This window comes from Pyxicephalus adspersus, chromosome 3 (genome assembly GCF_032062135.1).
Source record: "Pyxicephalus adspersus chromosome 3, UCB_Pads_2.0, whole genome shotgun sequence".
Classification (NCBI taxonomy): Eukaryota; Metazoa; Chordata; class Amphibia; order Anura; family Pyxicephalidae; genus Pyxicephalus; species Pyxicephalus adspersus.
Genome location: NC_092860.1, coordinates 29049139 through 29072502, shown reverse-complemented (window position 1 = coordinate 29072502; position 23364 = coordinate 29049139). Strand labels below are relative to the sequence as shown.

General features: G+C 35.8%; 1 protein-coding gene across 2 annotated transcripts in view; it reads right to left on the bottom strand.

Annotated features, from left to right (window-relative positions):
- Positions 1–207: 207 nt before the first annotated feature.
- KIF27 (kinesin family member 27) overlaps positions 208–23364 on the bottom strand; it is a 42082-nt gene continuing 18925 nt past the window's right edge. For both annotated transcript variants that reach the window (XM_072404091.1, XM_072404090.1), the window contains exons 7-18: positions 22157–22338; positions 20340–20440; positions 20097–20252; positions 11936–12141; positions 10863–11060; positions 9789–9902; positions 8026–8202; positions 7186–7401; positions 5431–5637; positions 4188–4386; positions 2130–2285; positions 208–1632 (exon numbers count right to left, since the gene is read on the bottom strand). In XM_072404091.1, the coding sequence (XP_072260192.1) occupies positions 1169–1632; positions 2130–2285; positions 4188–4386; positions 5431–5637; positions 7186–7401; positions 8026–8202; positions 9789–9902; positions 10863–11060; positions 11936–12141; positions 20097–20252; positions 20340–20440; positions 22157–22338 (2376 nt within the window). In that variant the 3' untranslated portion in view covers positions 208–1168. The remainder of the gene's footprint in view (positions 1633–2129; positions 2286–4187; positions 4387–5430; positions 5638–7185; positions 7402–8025; positions 8203–9788; positions 9903–10862; positions 11061–11935; positions 12142–20096; positions 20253–20339; positions 20441–22156; positions 22339–23364) is intronic.

The window sequence follows — 23364 nt, the reverse complement described above, 5'->3', positions numbered from 1 at the left end:
AATATATTGTGAGTTGTGTATATAGTAATTATAGCAGGGGTTCCTTGAAAACCTGAAAATTACACAAATATAGAATGACTGTCTCTTACTGTCTAGAAATTATAATCTCCTAAAATAATACACACATACATTGTGTATTGCTTTCACATTGTCAAGTGGATAACAATTGTTTAGAAGGCAGAAAAAATAAGGACAATAATTTGAAACTTGCTTCACATTAAATTTTAATTTTTCAGGTTATATCAAGTCTGGGAGCATTTACTGAACATAACAGTATTTGCATGCGTTTGGTTACCTAAGTTTTATGTAAGTAAGGCAAAGTCTACACAGTCTGTTTATCCTTTAAACATCCATATATGAAATTCCCATATATTCCAATGGGCCAATTTGCAACAAAGAGTTTTTTTTTTGATCTGACATTTGTAAAAGTTAAAGAAATGTTTTAAACATTTCTAAATACCAATAAATGTTTACAAGCATTTACAATTGCTTATAAAGGCTTCCATGAACTCATATTTTTGCATATTTGTTTTTTTGAATTCCTGATTAAAATGCCAAAAATTGTATAAATACCCAGAAACAAATTCAAAGATGGTATGGGCATTTACAACCATTTGAAAGTAACATCAATGTAGACTTCAGTGTCTTAAGGGGTAGTAGCCCTTTAACTCTGCTCACAAGAGATTTCAGCTGGCATTTTTAATTTTGTACCACATAAAAAAGCGTCATGTTACTTGCTGGTTTTCTATATCAAATCATAAATAATTACACACATTAATTTACATAACACATCTTAAATACACAGTGGGAACACAAAAAAATGTAGTCTAGAAGTTAGTGCTGGCTTTTTAATTTTGAAGGAAACTTATATTAGGAATGGGCTGCTTTAATGTCCAACCTTTGCAAGGAGCTAGATACCCAGCTTATGTGCTGATCCAATGTCTTCAAAACTTTCCATTACTGACCTGAAACTGATCAAGAGTTCTGGCTTCACTAGAACTTCACTTGATACATATTTTGGGTTAGTGACAAGAAAGAAAATTTTGTTTTCAAAAGGTCAGAAAGGCACCTTTCATATTGTTGTTTCCTGGTCTGCCAAGTGGCTTTTAAACAATTCTTTCCTAACAACAAAAATCCAGAAGTGCTATTTTGGATACATTTTTTCCCCTTACACCTTAAAGTCTGTTGGCTTTTGTGCAAGTTCGATTGAATCTACAAACACAGAGCTAACGCTAGAGCGTCTCGTTAAGAGATCTGCCGCAGGGATCTGCCGCACTTCCCGACGAGACAATTTCACCGGATTTACTATGAGGGGTGATCTGTTTACTTCTACTTTTGTCACTGAAGGAAGAAGCTGGCCTTGAGGCTTTAAATGTTGGGACTCTTCAAAGTCGTCTGAATCATCTGCATTTGAGAAGTGCCTTCCAATTTGCCTATGTGCTTCTGAGACTTGTTCACCAGCTCCAGCAAGATCTCTGTGTCTGGAAGTGTTATGTTGGATCCTGTTATTTGTATTGTCCTTTGATTTTCTGTTGGCTTTGTTGTTTTCGATCTTAGATGCCCATTTATCTTCCTTAGTTGTTGCTGAAGCTGCTTCATCTTTGTTTTGATGCGTGTCACTAGAGCTATAGTCTTAAGGAAAAAAAAGAAGATCTATTTATGTATATATAATTACAGGATGAGCTACATATGTGATCACATCAAGGTACAAGAGTTAAACAGGCTCCCCAACATCACATGTATGCTGTATAACAAGCAAGGGATGCTGCACTCATAGTTACAAAGTAAGTCAGGTAAAAAAAAGACTTAAGTCCATCAAGGTCAACCACTAGGGATATAAACATATCCCAGATAAAAAAAACAATAACATAGTTGGATCAGAAAAAAGGCAAAAAAACTTGCCCCAACAGGGGAAACAAAATCCTTCCTGATTCCATGAGGCAATTGGATGCTTACTGGGTCAACAGTCTCTATCAAATCTGACATGCAAATAATTTATTAGTAGTTCACCCTCCAGTCTGAAAAATCATGCAAAGCAGCAACAGTTGTTAAAAATATGTCCTTTCCATCGTTTCATACATCAATGTCTTGAAGGACAACACAATGTAATATTATTAAAAAGAACCTACTTTTAGAAGCTGTCATATTAGATTCTCCAACCAGGTCCCTCAGCTTCTTTCTCAATTCTCGACTGGTAGTCTTATAAAAGTAAAGTTCCTTTTCCAGGTCCTCAATTTTTGCTTCATATGCCTTGGTGTTTTCTGCAGTGACCCCACTGTCATTATCTAAAAAAGGATAAACTGTAGCAATAAATACAAAGCAGTTTCTGTTGCATACATACATACATACATATATATATATATATATATATATATATATATAGTTATATAAAAAATCATCTACCGAATCACTAAAGCTGAGAGATACATCAACATTGTTTTTAGAGCATGAAATTCATTGCATAGTAGTGTATCTGTAGTGTGCATATACATTCATTTTAATGAATCCAAATTGCAGCCCTTTGAAGAGGATCAAAATTTAGAGATCGTGTAACCTGTCATTGGTAAACTCATTGTAAAAAATGATAATTGCCTAGATGTAAAGCAGATCTTTAGGTTCAATCACACAAGAATGTAGATTATGTGACAAGTTGTGACGCAGTTAGTTTAACATCTGAGCTTTATACATATTCTGGGTCAATGATTCAGGATGTGTTTCAGGCAGAGCATCAGAACACATTTATACAGCTCTGATACACCACACACGCTGGCCTGGCAAGATGGAAGACCTTATGTTTGTCCATGGCAGTTAACAGTCCTTCCTCCAGCTTGTGCCTTTCTGAAAAGAGAATCAGCAGAATCACTGTTCTCCACCTATCTGAATGCTTCTTATTAACGCATGAGCACTACAGCAGAAATGATTGACAATTGGGCTTCTCCCTCTACAAGTCTAAATTCTATTGACAAAAAAATGTAAGAGGCTGATACCCAAATAAATAGAGGTATGTGCACTGCTGAATACCAACCTGCATCCATTTATTTTATCTCTGGCTTATGTACCTAAATGCAGCTACAACTACAGTAAGAGTGCTTTCAATGTATTTATTACTATATGTATCCTAGTTTAGGTCTTCACATGGTTTAGACTTAAACTACAAGTGCTTTATGTGGCACTTTACACATTATATATTTATTTGCAAATAATTACATTTTTTTTTTCGGAAATGCTTAAGTTTGTAATTTGTTTTGTTTTTTTTCAACCAGCTTAGCCAGATGAAATACTGAACATTTCTTGTACCTGTGCTGCATTGCCCAGCGATGTGCACCTATCACTTTGTTACTGAGTGATTTCATTACCTGGGCAGTTTTGGCAGAATTTATGGGACAAGTACACAACTGCCAACCACCAGCTCTATCCTAGCTGTAACCCTAATTAAACTGAAGCCTTAGGCTGGATACACACGTCCAATGGTTCTCGTCTGATAAACGGCTCAGGCCCGATATTGGATGAGAATCTGGCGAGTGCACAGCGCCCATTGTCCAAGCGTTCGTCCTGGTGGATCCATGGATGATGGACAACGAACAATCCTAATGCAAGGGAAGGGGGGGAGGGTGCAGCTCTGTTGTTCTCCCCCTCCCCTCTTCATAGAGCAGAATGGTGCTGGATCGTGTAGTTGTTAGCCGTTGGAAAGGATCGTGAAAGATCCTTTCCAACGACAATTATTGTTTGTGTGTATGTAGTTTAGCATTTATCAGTGAAATTACTGAAGGTGCTAGCACTATGGTTAAGATAGGGTTGAGCAAATAGTTGTTAGATGTTCAGATACCATGCAACAACTACAAGAACTACCTATAGACATAATTGTGTAGCTGGCACTTTGTCACATTTAAATGCTGGGAAGATTTTCATTTATAAGACCTGATTATGTGAAACCCTTCAACCCTTCCTAACCCCTGACCCCTTTTCTTACTGTAACATAGATATTCCAGAAGGGTCACGATCACCTCCCATCTTTTCAACTGTAAGGACTATTGTTTTGTGCCACAGAGGGGATAAATAGAAGTTTATACATAAAAAACTAAATGTAGATAATACAATCAACATAATGCACAAATACCACTAGCTGTACATGCCTATGATGAGAAGGATGAAACAACCTGCAGTATATATGATGACAGCCATCTAACCTTTAAAGTGTTGTAGAAGAAGCTGCGTCTTTTGTTCATGCTCTTTATGTTGCTGGGTCATCCTCCTGTCAGTTTGCAGTGTAAGATGCTCCAAAGCAGACTCTAACTCTCTCACTATACTTTCCTGCTCTGATACTTTCATAGACAGCTCTTGGCACTGCAGCTGCAGCTTCCGTTCTGTCTCTCGCAGGCTTACAACCTGTGTAAAAAAACGAAAACAAATTTCTATGTGCCAAAAACCTACTCAAATAATAAAACAAAATCACATATTTGCAGTGGTATCTTAATTTTCTAACTTGTATTTATTTTTAGGACCCCCTTTAAGTGGTTATAATTTTGCCAGGTGGTATGGATTAACCTATGCAAAAACATTACTCCATAAATCATGCATAGTTTGCTTTAACTACCAGTCATGCACATTATGAAGACATTATTTTACATTTGCCTATTTGAATAAAACACTGTGATCATAGCGGTAGTAGTACTAGTAATAGAATGGTGTTAGGAAATTTCTACTTCTTTATAGTTTTAGCCCCTAAACACAAGTGTGCTTTTTTTCATTATTACTTGTAAATGCTAGTCTAAGGGAAGCAAGTAGCATCAAGCATTTATAAGGCATTATGTAGCTTGGTTAATACCCTCAAAGTACTTTTTAGCTACAATCAGAGGGGGAAACCAAAAACTCTCATGGAAGTATTGTGTGCAGCCTTAAGTAAGCTTTCCTCAGGTCTCAGCGAGTTGTAGCAAACCTTTCATACAAATAAAAAATCTAAATCAACCACTTCATCCTATCTTGTGGTACACACTCTTGATAATGCTTAGAGTCTCGGTAAAGGTACTGTACATTTCTACACTCAAGAGTGCCTGCAACAATAGTGTAGAAGGAAGGTGGGGTTTAAATTTTTTATAGTATCTTTGCTTATCCTAAAGCTGACATTTATATTATTAAACACTGTTTATATAGCACTAACATATTATGCAGCATTGTACATTAAATGGGGATAAATTTACTTTTAGATAAAATACATTTTTAGTTAAAACAAAAATAGTATTTGGGCAAACATTACATCCTAATGCCAGTGGATCTAGTAGTTTGAAAGTTCAAATTTAATTTAAATGAAGACATAGGTCAGCATGCATTTAGAATACATAGTGATACAAAATAAAACTACCAAACAATGTGTAACATTATTTTTCCAGAAGCTTTAAATAATGTTATTGAGCAACATTTACCCACTCCTACCTTTCTGAAGAACACGACAAGGATAGATCTCGTCTCAGCAGCAGACAAGAAGCTGAACTTTTCAATGACATTGTTTTCACTCTGTGTAAGGATCTGAGAGGAATCTTTTAAGGCTCGCTGCTGGCTCTGTATACATTCATTTTTGTACTCAATGGCTGCTTCCAAGGCTTCTATTCCCTCTTCTAACTGGAACAAGATGTGCTCTTCCTGTAGAAGAAAGTACATCAGGCACTCAACAATTTTCTACTATAACTTTGTGCAGAAGATTCATTTATTCACTTACATTTTCAGAAACAACTGTCAAAACAGCTTTTGTTGGGAATTCTACAAATGTCTAAAGCCTGTCTACTGTGTGCTGAGGGATAATTTTAATGAAACATATTGTATATTGATAATTCTATGGTGTCAATAGCTGTACTGGTACTATTTAGCAGTTTGTTTTTTTTTAAATTTATATATAGGTATTTATATTTTCCACCTATACATGCGGAAAAAGTTGTCCAGGAAAAGATAAAATTACAGGTTTGGGATAAACCATGGGTGCTTACAATGATCACCCTTTATTTATATAGGCAGCTGGTATGGCATAAAAAGTGATACTTGGAGGCAGGCTTTTGGTTCTTTTATACTTAAAGTCCATTTAAAACTACATGCCCATTTAGGAATACCTAGTCAACAGATTACAAAACAAATGAATGGTTTAATCGCAGGACTATTAATATTATAACTTGTATTTATATAGTGCCAACATACTACGCAGACCTTTAAAAAGTCCATGGTCCACTAACTGTCCCTAAAAGGCACTCACAATCTAATGTCTCTGCCATAATCATATGTCATTAACACAGTCTAAAAGAAAACTCTTGTGGGTTTGGGGCTTTTTTTAAGTTTATATATTTTTAAATTATTATGTGTTTTTGTTTTCAAGATATATTGACACATTCCTACAGATTACCTTAATTATAAATAAATAGTTATTACATGACAATCATTATCATAGCAATAGGGATAGCTAAAAAGATAGCATAACTGTCTGCCTAAGCTATTGCCTTGTCTTATCTTTAATGCTGTCCAATAAAGAATGAGTTGTGTATGTAACGGTAAGCTTGGAGTGCTGGCCCTCTGTAAACAGAAATATTACAGAAGGTAATCCTTCCACATAGTTGTAAACCCATGATAGGCGAAAGCACTTTTGCTTCACATCTGTTTATTGGTTGGTTGAGGTAAGATATTAAAACAATTAAAATATTTTTTCCAAGAATATTTAAAAAAAAGAAAAGAAAAGAAAAAAAAAAAGACCTCCTCTCATACACAATGCATGCAGACACCTAGAAATGTTTGTGGGCATAGTAACACATATTCGGTTTTGCTGCACACATGCTAGTAATTTGAATCATTATAGGTCCATTACTTTTGGATAACCATAAACTAATATACTTTTCTTTTTTTAAGCAATTTCTATGGACCATTTCGAATATTGTAGTTTTGTAACCTGTAAGCTCCTATAAGACACAGGTATATGTTTATGAAGCCTGTAAAAGTCTTGTATTACTTGGCTAAAGTGCCCAGTTTAAAGTTTTTGACAGGACTATTTGTTGAAAACCCACGAAGTCACCCATATATATTACTTCACTGTCTTCATACCTCGGATTTGCAAATGTTTTATTACTAGCATGAGGTATTTTAGGACTCTTGAAGTAGTGGATTTGTCTATTTGACAGTGACTGCCAAAACAAAGTTAGGTGTACAGCTTACCTCTGGTGACAGCACTGTGCCATTCTTTAGTTTCTCATCTAGGCTGTCTCTCCTCTGTAGGAGATGATCCCGCTCCTTCTGCAGGACTTTGACTTCCTCAGATATTCTCCTTTGGGCTTCAGTATTACCGCTGTGCAATTCCTTACTCTTATCCTTTAGTTCATTCTCTAATGTATTTAGCCGTATTGACAACCTCAGCATGTCACTGTTTAATGCCTAGAAAAGTGAATAATACCCAACATCATTTTTGTTTTTATTTTCAACCTAAATAAACTGCTCGGCACTTATGTTTAAGTTATGTTAAAATCTTAGTATCTTTTTTATATTTCATATATATGTCAAATCTGTAAAAATTGATTAAGGCACAGAACACATTTATAAATTAAATCTACAGAAAACAAAGTGAAATGCTCTAATTCAAGGAAGATGGCTGAAATGTTTTTTTTTTCTGGATGTGGAGCAGCAGTAACAGAGGGGACCAAACTGTGAAAGCAATAAATATAACTTCATAAAAATAGCAAAATATATTAAAAATGCTTTCAAGGTCCTGTGTATCTAACATATTACCATAAACTTTACAATACTTTTCACAATAGGTCCAAAATAAACATATCATATGCACAGAATCTTCTGGTTTACTAATAGTTTGGAGTGGACTGTATATCCCTACTGACTTCATAAAGTCTTGGAATACCTAGAGACCGTTTGATCCTATGGCCTGAAAACCCCTTTACACCCCACTACAACAGCAAAATGAGAATGAGAATTGAATATAATTATAAGACAAAGTATTTCCGAAAAGACATACGGTATTTAAACTCGGGTGGTATTCTTAGATACCTGGCTTGAACGCAGCTTTTTAATCTCAAGTTGGCTCTTCTCTTTAAGCATGGCTTCCATCTTGGCAACACTCTCTTCCCTTTTCTTTAAGTCTTCTTCCAGTTCACTCAGTGCTTGACGTTCCTTTAATACCTTGTCAACCTCCTCATCAAGCCACTTCTTCTGTTCTTCCATTTTCTAATGAAATATATTGGTTAAGTTTTTTTTTTTTATTATCTACACAAAAATACAATACATGCTATACTAGGCAGAACTTTAAAATGAACACTGTAACACAATATTGTGTAAAACATGAAGAATTATGGTTTTTCCTTGTACCGTACAGCACCTTGTAAAGCTAAAAAAAAAAAAACCCAGTTGATTTAATGCAGCTTTCTGTTGGAGGGGGGAACAAGACTACGCCTGCATTCAAAGCAGCATTGTTACCCTCGTTTAGGCTCTGCCTGTGTGTACAGTGGCAAAGGAAGGGGGCATGATTACTCGAATCGTTATACTAAAGCCTATAGTGTGTCAATCAACAGTTTGCCACACCTAGCCCAGCCCATTGGTTTCTGGATTGACAACACTGGCTTGGTTGCTTAAACCATGAGATCCAGTACCTGGGAGGAAGGGAATGTAAGGCACAAATAAAAGAGAATTGGATTCACTCATGGGAGGAAAAGTAAGGACGTTTTTCTTTTCATTCCATTTAAATTATGAGGCTTTGGGATAGGCTATGGCTGTCACACACTAATTTTTAGATTCTACATGTTCTGATAGTTTATATGCGACCCCCAATCACTATGTAGAGATGTAACCTCTGCCTACTCAACAACAAGCAATTATGAACCATCCAGATTGCCATTATTGAGAACTAAGGTTCTGGCACAGGATTTTAAAATGGTGAAGTCCAAGATTAGCCAAAAGGGTAGCAGAAGATACAGTCTTTGTACATACGGTGCATACAGAATCAGGAAATTCCCAGGCACAGAAATAACATCCTTAAAAAATCTTCACTGACCTTGGTAGCTGCAGATACTGTGCAGCAATTCATTAACAAAACTAACAGGAACACCGCTGTTTTCTCAGCAGCCAATTTCACCTTCTGAACCCCCCTCCCTACCAGCAGTGACACAGAAGCCTTGCAATCCCCAATGAAAATACTGAGCATCTTTTCCTGGAAATGAGAGAGAGAAGGACTTTATACTGTGAACTTTTAGGATGAATTCCTCCAGGGTTTCTGCAGCCAGTAAGGCGAAGTCAGTAAGGGATTGTTTCAAAGCTCATTTTCTACTTGATAAAAATATGAAATATTTTAATGTATATTGCATTCATAAAAGTTCACTTTATAGGTAAAGTGAAACATTTTTATTAGTTTTTTATTGCATATTTTATGTTTAATTAATACAGTTTTAATGCACCTATTTTGAAATGTATTCCTACAAAACTGGCTGGTAATACATAATTACCAAAATAGATTTAAAATTATCCTGTTATGTTGCAATGGCAACCAAGGAACTAAAGTTAATAAAGGTGTGATATGTATTTTATAACATAACTTTGAAAGTGTCTAATAACCTTTTGTACAGAAAAGAATTAGCAAATTTTGTAATAAAAACATTTGCAGATACCATATGGTGAGCCATCTGGGTGTAAGATACAAGGCTTATGATGTGATGGCAGTTTCACTTTAAATTAACCTGAACTAAACTGTTTTATGACCACTGTTATTGAACAAAACACAGGCACATTGTAGTTAAAATTAAATTAGTGATAAGACTTACTAGTTGAAGCTGGTCTGGTATACTGGAACTGCTCTTCCGTCTTCGAATAGCTGCAATCTCCTCATTTTTCAGTTTCAGCATCTTCTGCTGCTGTTCAGTCTTTGATTGAAGCTCCTGAACAAAAAATATTTAAAATTTTCAAAGCTAAACATATTATGATAGGGATTTAGACTATTTTCAATAGTTAGGAATTTTGGCTACAACATGTCAAACAACATTCGTGTGCTTATTTGAGTTTAAAAAGTTTTTTCAATTCAAGGTGTAAATGTGAAAACAGATGCATGAATGCCATTAATACAAGGTCAAATGGATATTTTCACTTTCAACAACCTCTTTTCTCATGGTTGCTTTCTGAATTCAAAAATCTAACTGCACAAAAAAGTCCTAAAATTTATCGGAAGCTGAAGATAAAACAGTTATTCCCTCACCCTTATAAACAGGACCCTATTTTTTTTAAATTTAATACTCTCAAATTCTCAGGAAAAATCAGTAAAACTAATGTACACTGCCTCTTAGATAATCTTTTTGTGCATTATTGCTGCCCACCAGTAGATGGCATTGTGTCATCATGTAAAGTATGTAACAAACCGTAATAAAGTCTAGGAAGGCAAATGTTTGTTACTCACTTTACATGAGACCATAGCACCATTTACTGGTATGACCCGACTTTGAAAGGTGAGTCTTTTTCTAATAGCATTTTCAGGTTCATATTTTTTTATTTATATTTTCTATTATTCTCATATTTCTACACACAATTTTCATAGAACATAACATCTTTGGCAAGTGCTCAGTTAAAACTTCCCAGGTTTGCAACAGATTAGGTAATTTCAATAACGTATTTAAAGATACAAATTCTGTACTGTATTACTATCAGTAAATAAAAATAAAATTTACAGAAGCAGCCACAGACATAGTTTATAGTTTATAATATATAGAGATAAAAGAAATTTCTTATTTTTGTTCATTTTGATACTGTTGTGTAGGCTTCTTGCACACAAACATCTAAATGCTTGTTGATTCTGCCTCAAATGGCTGAAGATTTCAGGTCAGCACAGCATTTGTACCATAATTTACCTTGATTTGCTGTTGGTCCTTTTGAACTGCCAGTTCTAGTTTCTTTTTCTTCTCGGTCTCCATTTTTAGCTTTTTCTGTAGCTGACTTTGTTGCTGTCTCATGTTCAGAATGTTTTTTTCTAGATCTGATACACACTTATCATTCTGAACAGAAAGACTAACAAGTTTTTTTGTGTCTTGCTGTTTGTCCTGTAGTACCTGTGGAGTAAAATAAACATTCATGTCACATATAAGTCCAAGGCAGCTGAAGAAAGCCAACTCGTTTTAAATAGTTTGACCACCTTAGGATAAAACTAGCTAAACGTACACAACTACACATTTTACAAAACGGATAAAACTAGCTAAGCGTACACAATAAAAACAAACAAAACAAATGAAAACAATTTTTTTTTTTTTGGATAAAAAATCATTTGGAGCTTTCATATGGTGCTCATTGAATGTAAATGCTCAATTTTTCCAGACAACAAAAAGTACAACTTAAGACATTCTCTAAAGCAGAGGTCAGCAAACTTTTCGGCCACTAGGCCATTTCTGGGGTGAGCAGGAGCACACTAGGCCGGACTCCCCCTCGAGTGCCGCCATAATGGCTCTGGCCCCCACCAGGAACGCCCCCTGAAGGTAAATCCCTCTCTTCCGTATGCATTGTATGCATATGTATGAATGTTCTCTCTTTACCCCGGTGGTGAAAGTGTAAAAGCCGGACGAGGTAAATAGGGAAGGGAGCCACCACACGGAGGCTCAAGAGCTGCATGTGGCTCCGGTAGTTTGTTCTGGCTACATCGCGGGTTGCTGGCCGGGATTAGGCCGGATCGGCCAAGGGGGCGTTAGCCTGGAACAAACTATCGGCTAGGCTGTATATGGCCTAAAGGCCAGAGTTTGCTGACCCCTGTTCTAAAGCATGGTTCAATTTGTTATCAATAAGGCCAAATTCACCAAGTTTTAGTGATTTTTATATACCTTAATAATCAGTATTTTAAGCAATCAAAGCTGAAAAGAATAATCACATTGCTGAAAGTAATGTTTTTTTTTAGCAAACATAACAAGCTCAGTGATACAAATGTAAAAAATCATACCTGCATTTTTAATTTTGCAGCCTCCATCTTCTTACGGAAGTCTCTCTGCAACTTTGCTTTCTGTGCCTGATCTCTCAGCTCTTTGTTCTCCAGTTCTTGCAGCTGTTTCTGAGCTTCAGAAAGTTCTGTTTTTGCCTGCTCTGCTTCTTGTTCCAGCTGGGCAATCCTCACAGAATATTTCTTGTTCACAGACTCAGCACCAATACCTTACACAAAGGTTACACTGTTCAGTATCTGGATGTGTTGAAGTGTTGCACAATTATCAAAACCAATCATTATGATCCATAATATACATAAGTACAACATTCTGGGTTTTATGTTCTTGGCATATCTTTGCATGAGTGATTGGGGGGGATCACTCATCAAGGGGTTATTATTTTGGTAAGAAGAGAATGGAATGGGGCAAGCCAGTAGGTACTGGTTTACTTTATAAGTAGAAACTTTGGCAGAGCTTAACCAAGTTGATTTTGGATGTGAGGAAGACCATTCCAAAAAGAATAAATCCTTGTAACATATTATTCAAGGACTTCCCAGCCTCGCTACGGGTGAGTGAAGTTGCTCATCACATCAATAGATAATACAATGAACCACAGAAAATGTACAGGGAAGGACATTGTGGCAAAAGTCAGCAATTACATATTGATATGAATAGAAGAAAATAGAAGAGCCTGCCATAATACTATAAAGGGCACTTGACAATGGCTGTATAAACCACAGGTATATTTACATAAAGGGATTCTGCTCCATATGTAAACTTGTACTTACTGGCATTCTTCATCCTACTGTCCTCTCTTACCAAACAATGTGACACTTACCCAACTCTTACCAAACTATGTGATACTTTATGTGATGAATGACCTCACTAGCCAAAAATTAAGGGCTGCAATGCAGTGTGCATAGGTGGCGTTCTTGTTGGTTTGAGTGCCATACCTTTCAGTGGTGATAGGGGACTTCCAAACCTTTTCAGTGTAAACATAAATCACTACACTGAATCAGTTCTCTCACTAATTATTTTGACCTTAGCTTAATGCCTGTCAACTAGTAGAAAATTTGAAGACCAATAAAGATATACAATATGTTTTTTAAACCAGAATTCTTTCAGAGGTTTCTAGGAAACTGGTAAATTATTCTACCCGACACTGCTTCCACAGGGAACATCATTGCAGAGCAAAGCAACATGGGACTGGTAGAGACTTTTCCTATGTCCCTCATCTTCTAATGATGGCTTTTAAGGATGGAAGCCCCCTCGAAATAGGTGGGGAGACAAAATTGAAAGTATGTTGTAATTCTGGAGGAAGGAAGTGATGCATAGACGAATGGTGTACTGACATCTATGTGCATGTATCGCTGCACATGATACAGAGGGCAATGCCTTATTCATCAACAGCAGGTGTCTTTGATAGTGGTGGATACGGTTTGTAAGCTATAAAAAAAACACATGGAACTGCAAAATATAAAAGTGTACCCCCAAAAGAAACCATGTTACTGATGGCAAAATGTAGCTTTTCTAAGTACTAAGGAACATATGTGTATATAGCACCTAAGCAGCAAGGCTGTAGTCGTCAAAAAAGAGTGGGCATGGCACTATCCATGGCAAGCGCATGCACATGATTGTTATGTAAATGTGCCCGCCCTAATACACCCCTGCCTGTGTGTCACTCAAAGGGGAAGAAACTTCCCCCAGAGTGACGTCATGATACCAGAACCCTCCCACTACCCCATCGCAGGCTTAGACCTGCGTTGGGAGAGTGGACAGGTGGTGTTCAGAGAGACAACACGCCCACCACCCCGAAATTCCATACGGGACACTTGGTCCGTGGCTCTGGCCATGGACTACCAAATAATTCTTAGCAAAATAAGAGTGGGCACGCATACCCAGGTGTTGGGTAGTTTGATGTGGGGGTTTTCATAAAGAGTATTCCGTTACAAAAAAATGATTGTTTTATTCCAGACCAAACTATATTGCAAACTTTTAGCAGGCTTTCCCTGAGATTATATTATTTTATGTGCTCCTTGGGGTAAAATGTTTCAGAAAGACTAATTTACAGACGGGTGTTTAAAAGTCACTATTCTCTACTATTGGTTACCTTTTGACTCTTACATCAGGGAAATTTACTGTTTATGAAAATGCCACCACAACAGATGTTTATTAAATGACCTGAAGTCTAAAACATCTGGACTAAACAAGTTGATATATTTGACAAGTAAATTCAGATGTCCTGTATGAGGGATCATTTATATATATTCAGAAACAATACATTTAATATTAGTGTATGTATTTTAATTGTCTTTGATCTTTGAGTGTTTGGAATGAGTTAGTTGTCTGTTTCTATAAGGATATGTTCAATTATACATAATCAAAGTTAAAGCCTTATTCATTGTAGCAGTAATAGACTCTCTTGAAGGACTGCAGTACTTCTTGTCAAGTATGTGTACAAGCTACCGATGTGCAGTTCTTCAAGTCTCTGGTGATCTCTACAATAAATTTGTGCATTTGTATGAAAAAAAATATCGTTTTGTTTTTTGATTCCTTCCTATATTAAAAAGTAACTGTAGTTTTAGGTTTAAAATCATTAGGTTCTGCAGCAATGTTACATTTACTGCACTGCTTCCAGGATCCAGTTTATAGTGTATATATATATATATATATATATATATATATATATATATATATATATACACACACACACACACACACACACACACTGTGTTGCCTGGTATGGAGTTATAGGAGGCATAGATTTTGCCCATTTGGGCTTACTATAAGTTATAAAGTGAAAAAAAACAACAACTGTATAGTAAACATACAATTCCATCAATTTACTACCTTTCCTCAGGGCCTGACACAAAGATAATATGTCCTTACAATCTTCAAGCGCAGTATTTATTTTAATCATTAATAAAACTCCATCTTTATTAAAAATGTTACATACAGTAACTGCTACACAGGCAATTTTTAAATATAATGTTAAAAACCACCTTTTTAAAAAATGTGGCCAGTAATAGATGCTACATTACCTGAAATGTTTATTTTAGCAACAAGCATTCAAAGTATGTATATCCCTCTGCTCATGCTAAAGGGTCTCTGTACAGAATGTAAAGTATGCACTCTCCCCTATTACTGAATAAAAGGCACACATGACCATTACAAGGAGATACAGGATTATCTCTGTGTAATTCACAAATCAATGGGAACACCAACAGAAAGCAACAGTCTTCAAATGCTGATTGGTGGGATGCAGGGCAGGTGGCATGAAGGAGTTATCCTGGCTTTGTAGATGAACTAATAATACACTTGTGGGCACATTTTGGAGCTTGCTCTTCAGCCATATTGTTAGTTACCTTCATTTAATCGTGTATGCAATGAATCCCACCTCTTGTACTTGATATAATGACTCCTAAATATTACTAGAGTATTACTAATAGTATTATATTATTATATTTTATTGATTATATAATTATTATTAGTATTATAAAGACAAATTTGAGTGGATACTGGCAGGTTCAATCCATGTCTCCATGGGGTTTTTCTAAAATATAGAAAAGGCTGACTTCACATGAGCAAACTGAAGGAAATTATCTGTAAACTTTACTAATGAGAAAATATTCTCCAGCTCCGTACAATAAAATGACAAGCTTACATGCATTATATCTCAGAAGCCTTGAAAACCATATACATGGAAATATATTGAAATGAGGTCCTGCTCAAAAGGTGTTCTAATCTATTAGAATTACAGAAAATGGAAGTACCTTGAGGTTGTGCCATGCAAGCTAGCAGTCTAATATTGTTCCCAGTGTTATTTTTTATTAGTGAATAGGATGCACAAAAAATCTGCTTTCAATTAGAGATGGAAAATATACAGCGGTAAGCTTCTTTTTACAAGTCTTTAGAAAATGTATTAAAGTTTAATACATTTGTATTGGAAAATAAATGTACTGTATTATAAAAGGAGCCTATGGAGCTTAAGGGAGCTTTACTTTATTAAGTCTCAAAATTATTTTAACTAAACAATATTGCTTATGATATACAGTTGTAGATAAAATTGTTGCTACCTTTACAGTTCACTGGAAAAATGCCCTACGTCTTCTGAAAACTGAAAAAATTAAAAGCTATAATTTCATGTAAACCTGCATGCCCTTGATAGGTGAACAAGTAAAAAAAGAAAAAAAAAAAAGTCTTTAGGAGTGATCAGTGGTTGTTGATGTGACATTTATCAATCTACCATGGCAGAGGAACTGCTGTGTATATGTCAGATTTACACCCTATTATCGTACGTGTGTATAAAATTTAACGAGGAAGTTCCAAAAATACATGATAAGACAGGTCATTATTGCAGAAAGGGACAAGCGCTGTAATTTCTCCTACCTGGGCCTGATCGACCTGGGTTTCTGTCAAAAAAAGCTGAGGTGCACATGCACCGTGTTTGCTTTGTCAGGATACCCACAGTTTTGATTGACAGGATAACCAGTATCCCCGGCTGTTTCTGCATGTGCCAGGAATGAATGACCCTGTGCAGGCCACTATCCCATCCCAGCCAATCTAGATGGCCGAAATCACCAGGAGGGAGCATAGGAAGTGGCGTCACCCTGCGAGGGAACGGGGACAGGTGAGTAAGGTAGGGTTTAACTCTGCTTTAAAAAAACTTCCAAACAGATATAAGCTGAATGCCAAGGTCAACATTCACCAGTTTCTGATTGTACCATCCATCACTTTTTCCGTGGCAGTATGGTAAAAAGAAGAAAATGATCCACACTGAAAAACACAAAACGACAGACTGGAATTTGCAAAAATATATATTGACAAACTGCACTATTTCTGGTAAAATATTCATTGGACAGGTGAGACAAAACTCACACCAGCTCTATGTCCACAAAAATTGAGGTTTTCAAAAAAAAAGAACGCCATATGTACTGGAAAAGATGGAACAGGCTTTGTTTTTGTTTTTTTTTTTGGGGGGGGGGGGGGTGTTTTGCTGCATGCAGCAAGGGTGTCTTATGTATGTGCAAAGAACAATGAAAACCTAAACTCAAATCAAAACATTCAAAACTAAACCTATCATCCTAAACCTAAACATCCTAAACCTATCAAAACATTATTGAGAGCAAAAATACTGTCCTGTGTCAATATAATGGCCAAAAACACACAGCTAAAAACCCAAGAAAGGCTAAGATCAAAACCATAATTTATCTGAAGTGACCATAATAAACACCTACGGAAAGAACTGAAACATGCAGTCTGTAGAAGACACCCTTCAAACCTGACTCAGCTGGAGCAGTTTGCTCAGAAAAACTTAAAAAAATTTTAACATGTGCAAAATTCACATTGAGAATTAAAGGTTTGACAACAAAATATTAGGAACAGGGTCTCCTCTTTACATTAATGACATTTTCATTTGTGTAATTTTAGCCCTTTCATTCTCTAAAACAAAATACATTTTGGCTAAAGGTACACCTAAAGTCAGTAAAAGTAAAGTCTTCCGTCAATCAATTGTTCTCTTCAAGCTGCCCATTCTGGCATTGAGATCCTTATTCAAAAATATTTCGGACAATCTGTTTTTCAACCTTTTCCTTTATGACCTTTCACCCCAAATTCAAGTAAAAAATAATAAAGTAATTCTACAGTTATAATAATTGAAGCTCTTGGATGATAAATGACCACACTGCAAAGTAATCCCAACAAGTAGCCTTGAGTAAAGAAATTAAATTCAGAATGAAAACTACTAGCAATTCAGAAATTCTCCAGGAAAGAAGTAGATTATTATTGCCTATAAATGTGACTTAGGTAATAGAGAGGTCAAAAGGTTCTGTCTTATGATGGATCAGTGTCTTTTAAACAATGAAATGCATGAATTGTGCTACCTCACCACTTTAAAGACTAAAGCTATGCCCGTCTTTCCTTGTTTACCCTACCCGCAGAGTCAATGTTTGTACAACATCATAGTTTGATAAAGAATAACAATTTTTTTATTTTTGTAACATTCTCCGAAAATAAATACAAATATAACATTAAAAAAACAACAAAATGCAGGTAAAAAAATGAGTTTTAATTCATTTTTTTAAATAAAAAATAACAATTTGAGAATTACAGCCACATAGCTAAAAATAAAGATCTTTTCCCGTGTGTCTAAACATTTTTGAGCCAATCATATTGCATTAAAACCGGAAAAACAATGCAATGTAAAATTTTTACTTCTATTGTTGATGCTCATTCCCAGCTCTTACTAGGAAGTTAAAAAAACAGATACACTCTTCCCATAGAAAAACTATACACAGCTCAAGGAGGCCTGAAAAGTGCTATTACTATATACTAAATTATTCTCCTTGCCATCATGGTCATGAACTAAATTTCCCCTAAAGAACGGAAGTTATATAAAATTAGATAATGATAAATTACATAATTATTGTAATTATGTACTGATTCCTGGGAACACAATGCAACTTAACAATTTACATAAGCACAGATAATTACATCTAAAGGGCCTTTTTGCCTCTTTACTTTGACGTTAATGGTCCTACATAGGGGGGTATTGAAGTGAGGTCTTACAAAGAATGAGGGAAACATTCAAAAACTGGTAAAAATGATAGCTAAGAAAATCTCTGCATATGGAACTGATGGATATTTATTGATATCTTAAAAAATGAATCCACATTTACAACCTTTCCATTAATTACCTAAAGAAGAAAAAAGACACACGTGCAATATCTGGCATTATCAGGGAGGCCAGTTTCAGATGATGAGGAACAGACAGCTAACTGCAGACACCGAAGATGGTGGTGTAGGATCAATTGGAAGGCACAGATAGTTAAGGACATCCCACAAACAGACAACCCCTACATAAGGAACAGGGCTTCCCTGCTCACTTGTATGCAGGACAGGGGCTTGATGAAGGGTAAGGGGCAGTTTGCATGACTTGCAGAAGAAATCTTTTGCTATACACAGCTGTGGTTGTGGGTGATCTTATGGGGGTGAGCTCTTCTGCAACATCTTGTAACTCTTTAATGACCAAGACAAACTCTGCAATTGTTTCTTTTTGCATATCAAAGCACAGCGTTCCCAGGAAGTTAATGAATGTCTAGGCTCCATAAAGTGTTTTTTTTTTTTTTTGCTTTGTTTTTGATTAACTCACCGTGAGGATTTTATACAGTAACTGACACCACGCAATGCATGAACAGAAAGGTAAAAGCTAATAATATGTTGAGACAAATGTCTGTCCTAACTGCATTTATTAAAATAATGTACCTTTTCCAACTTACATACAAATTTAACTTAACAAAACCTACAGTCTGTATCTTGTATGTAATCCAGGGACTACATGCATGTCTAAAGTCCCCACTTTGGTACTACAAGATGACAACTGACTTAGTTAGAAATATGTTATAGTACAACTAAAGACTCCCTAATGAAAGTCTAAACAAGTTCCAAATTCAGAGACTGTGTTATGAACAAGCTTCATAAATGTTCCTTCGTTTCTTGGGTCAAATCCTCATTTGTGACAGTGCTGTTAATCCAGAAAGTCAGGTGCTAATTGACAATTGACTGTCAAGGAGCCTTAACAATAAAAAAAATCATCCTACTTTAGTAAAAGCAGGTACGCCAAACAGGGGAGACAATTCTGCTCCAAATTGGTGGGCAGTGCTGTGTCACTGTTACACCATCACAGGAAGCTGCGTTTGGTGAACACCACTGTAAGGCACAACCAGCATTTGTGGGACTATGCAGAGGAATTAGTAAAAAATTAAAAAACAAAACCATACATTATTTTTTAATTGAGCGATGCAGCAAAGCATAACTTTTTTTTTTAACTGAAGGTTCTATTTACAATTTACATGAAATTGATAAATAGAAAGAAACAACAGATTTGGACACAAACACACATTTCAATATGAGCAATTCAGATGCGTATACAGTATTTGCCAATATGCAGTTAAAATAACCACACAAGTATAATATATATATATATATATATATATATATGTGTGTATTTTTTTTTTTTTAATTAACATTTATGGATATTTGATCTTGTCTGAGGGTAGGGACAGAAAGTTTTTATTAGACTAACATCCATATATATGGATGTACAAAAGCTATGATGTGCATAACATGTCAGCACTATAGAAATACAAAAGGATAATACATGGGGAAAATGAAATAGTAACTCACTTGTTTTGATGAGCTCATTAATCAGCTCCTCCTTTATTTTGATATTAAGTGTCAGCTCTCTCATCTTCTGTTTTGCATCAGCAAGCCGAAGTTCAGATGATTTAAGTTTTTTTAAATTAAGATTTTGGCTTGCTTGCACTGACTCCAGAGTAGTTTCTGGAACAAAGCATGTTGAAAAGGAATTATAACTATAGAATAGTAGTATGTATATACAGGTGGCAATACAAATATATAGAGAATTACCCATTAATTCTTCATTAATTGAAGAGGTCTGCACAGCACCATTTTTCAGCTCCTCAACCTCAGGGGCATGCTTTCTTGTCCACGTGCGATTGATAGATCGCCTACAAAAAATATACACTTTTTTTTTACTGTGCAGATGACTACATGATAGGAATTAGTCATTTACAAGTTCATGATGTAGTAATGTACAGATATTTAAAACATTCAACCTTAAAATATAGCTTTTATTAATTTAATATATAGGTAATAAACATTTTTTTTAGTAAACCTCAGTCTTATACTGCTTGGAAAGTTTTTAGAGTTAATTGCATATGAAAAAATGTTTTATCATGCAGTTGATGTGCAGATCTTTCTTAAGGGAAGTAAAAACAACCACAAGTCTTGAAGCAGTATTTCACTTCCAACAACAGGTTTGCTGCAACCACAACAGCAATGCAAATGGTACCGCATCTGCTTGCACAAACTGGTTCCCAAGTGCATAGGACACGCTTCATTTTAAAACTTTGCATGGTGTATGGTTAGCTGAATGATACAGAGATACTACTGAGAATTCGCAGCCCTATTCCACTTTCTTCATGAGTGGCAAGGGAAAGCTGGAGAAAATCTTTGAGCATAGACAGTAAAAGAAAGCCTGCTAGCAACCTACATACTTTCAGGTATAACTACAGAAAAATCAAGTATTTTAAATATTTACTTTTTTTTTTTCTTTACCTAACTGATCGTTTCTCAGTTGCAATGTGGCTTTGAAATTGCTAGAAAATGTGACTTCTACAAAAATTGTCAATTCCTAGTATAATCCAATTCCGCCATGCATGTCACAGCTTCTGCATTGGCCAAACTCCTCCACCACTCACCTTGCTAAACAACCATTTAGGTAGAAGCCGAGGGGAATACTACTACTAAGCAGTGTTTCTCAACCACGGTCCTGTGGAACCCTGGGGTTCTTCCAGTAGGAACTAGGGGTTGCCCAAGTTATTTGGGCCTCTTAGGCCAGTTTTACAAACACCAATGATGCTTTTGTCTATCTGTAAGGGTGACATTCTGTTCACTGACCAGCAATGTAAGATGCATTGTTCCCAATGGCCACTGGGTTGAGTATATAATAATTATAGCGGGTGTTTTCTAGGAGATGAGCGTTATGAAAACCTAAAACACTGCTATTGAATGTCAATTTTTGTGACAGTTTTATGGCAGCTGATATCACATTCAATGCAGCACCCAGCAGCAATCTCAAATAATCCTATAGAATTTCTACAGCATCAACTTTTTAAACAGTGTCTTCCTTGATCAGAGTAACAGCTATAAACAAATAAAGAAAGGTGGTTTTACTGAAATACTCTTACTATAGCTATAAAGTGGAACAATGATAAAGAATAGGCATAAAGAAAACAAAATAAATAAATAAATCACCATGTTCATTAAATATTCTTTAAACATAGATTTTCAGAAAAAACATGCAGTCCATGGAAAGAAACTACAATACCAAATGTGAAATTTAGTACTTTGCTTTATTTGATGATGATGGTATTTAAAAGGCCAGGAAAATTGTTAGAGAAGTTGGTTTACATAAAATATTTTAACAGGATTTAGATAAAAATATGTAAACATTTCCCACTTTAAAACTTTGGTGTTTTGCTGTTCCTAAGCTGCTTTAGCTATTGTGCACTTCTTATGTAAATGTTTGCTTATCATTGCACACACTGTGTTTTCTTCTGTAGTAATATACAAGCTGATAGGATCACTTTAATAATCTTTAAAGCTGAAAGTTGCAATCTCATGGTTTTCAGCCATATTTGCAAAAAAATAAAAAACAGTACCTAAATAGAGATTTCTTTGCATTGTCTTTTTCTGACTCTTCTTCTTCCTCCTCACTATTGTCAGAAAACTTTTCATGCAAAACTTCATCTTGTTCTTCTATTAATTCCATAAGCATCTGACTGCGAGTTCGAAACCCAGCTACTACTCGTTCCAAGGAGTATGAGGGAGGACTGGTGCGAACCTAGGAATTTGTAACAGATACATTCAGTATAGATAGAGAATGGGCTATCAAGCAAAACACCAGTGTAATTAACCATTTGGAAAAGATGCCACAGATTTTTAAGGTTTAAACCAGTTTGTTGCTTGCTTCAAAAAATGTCAAAGTGGTGTTTTGTTACCGGTTTGCCGCTCTCTTATTGGGCCTCACTTATTAAAGCTCTTCAAGGTCGGAGAGGATACACTTTCATCAGTGAACCTGGGTGATCCAACAAACCCGGAACGAATCTGGTCTAGCATTGAAAACATTTGCTAACAAATAGCAAAAGACTCCATATATCCATTCCAGGTTTGCTGGATCACCCAGCTTCACTGATAAAAGTGTATTCTCTCCAGCCTTGGAGGGCTTTGTTAAAATAAGCCCATTGCTTCATTGCATCCCCACTGTGCTTTAAAATTGAATTAAACGAGACCTCATTGAACAATGAGACCAATAAGACCTTGGATTTTTTTCCCCCAAGCATCACCACCTTACTTAGTGCAGCTTTTTATTGCTGTTTTTTTCTCTGTAACAAAATGTTGCAATTTGCAGCTGTTACTGTAATATTAAGGTGGATGTGATCTGTTTGTTAAACAGTAGAACAATCCTGTGCAAAGTTTATCAGAACAGCCACTTATACCTTCAAAAAGGTGGAAGAAAGAAGGCATATCATAGCAGAAAGAGCCTGAAGAACATTTATGGCAGAATCACCATTTATTCATTTATTGAAAGCAGATGTTAAAAAACTGTACACTTTGATGTCATAACATGGTAAAGTTGATATTATAGTTTAGTGCATATTTTTGAGAAAAGTAGATCTGGCCCCTTGAAGAATAATTAACTCAAGATAGCCCACCCAGCTTGCTTCCCATAGCTCGATATATATTTAGGCATTGATGGATTCTGTGTTGGGACAGTGGGTATGGTAAAGCTCTTCAAGACTGTAGAAGGTGCACTATTTTAGTAGAACCTGGGTAATCCCGCAAACATGGAATGAAGCTGAACCAGAAT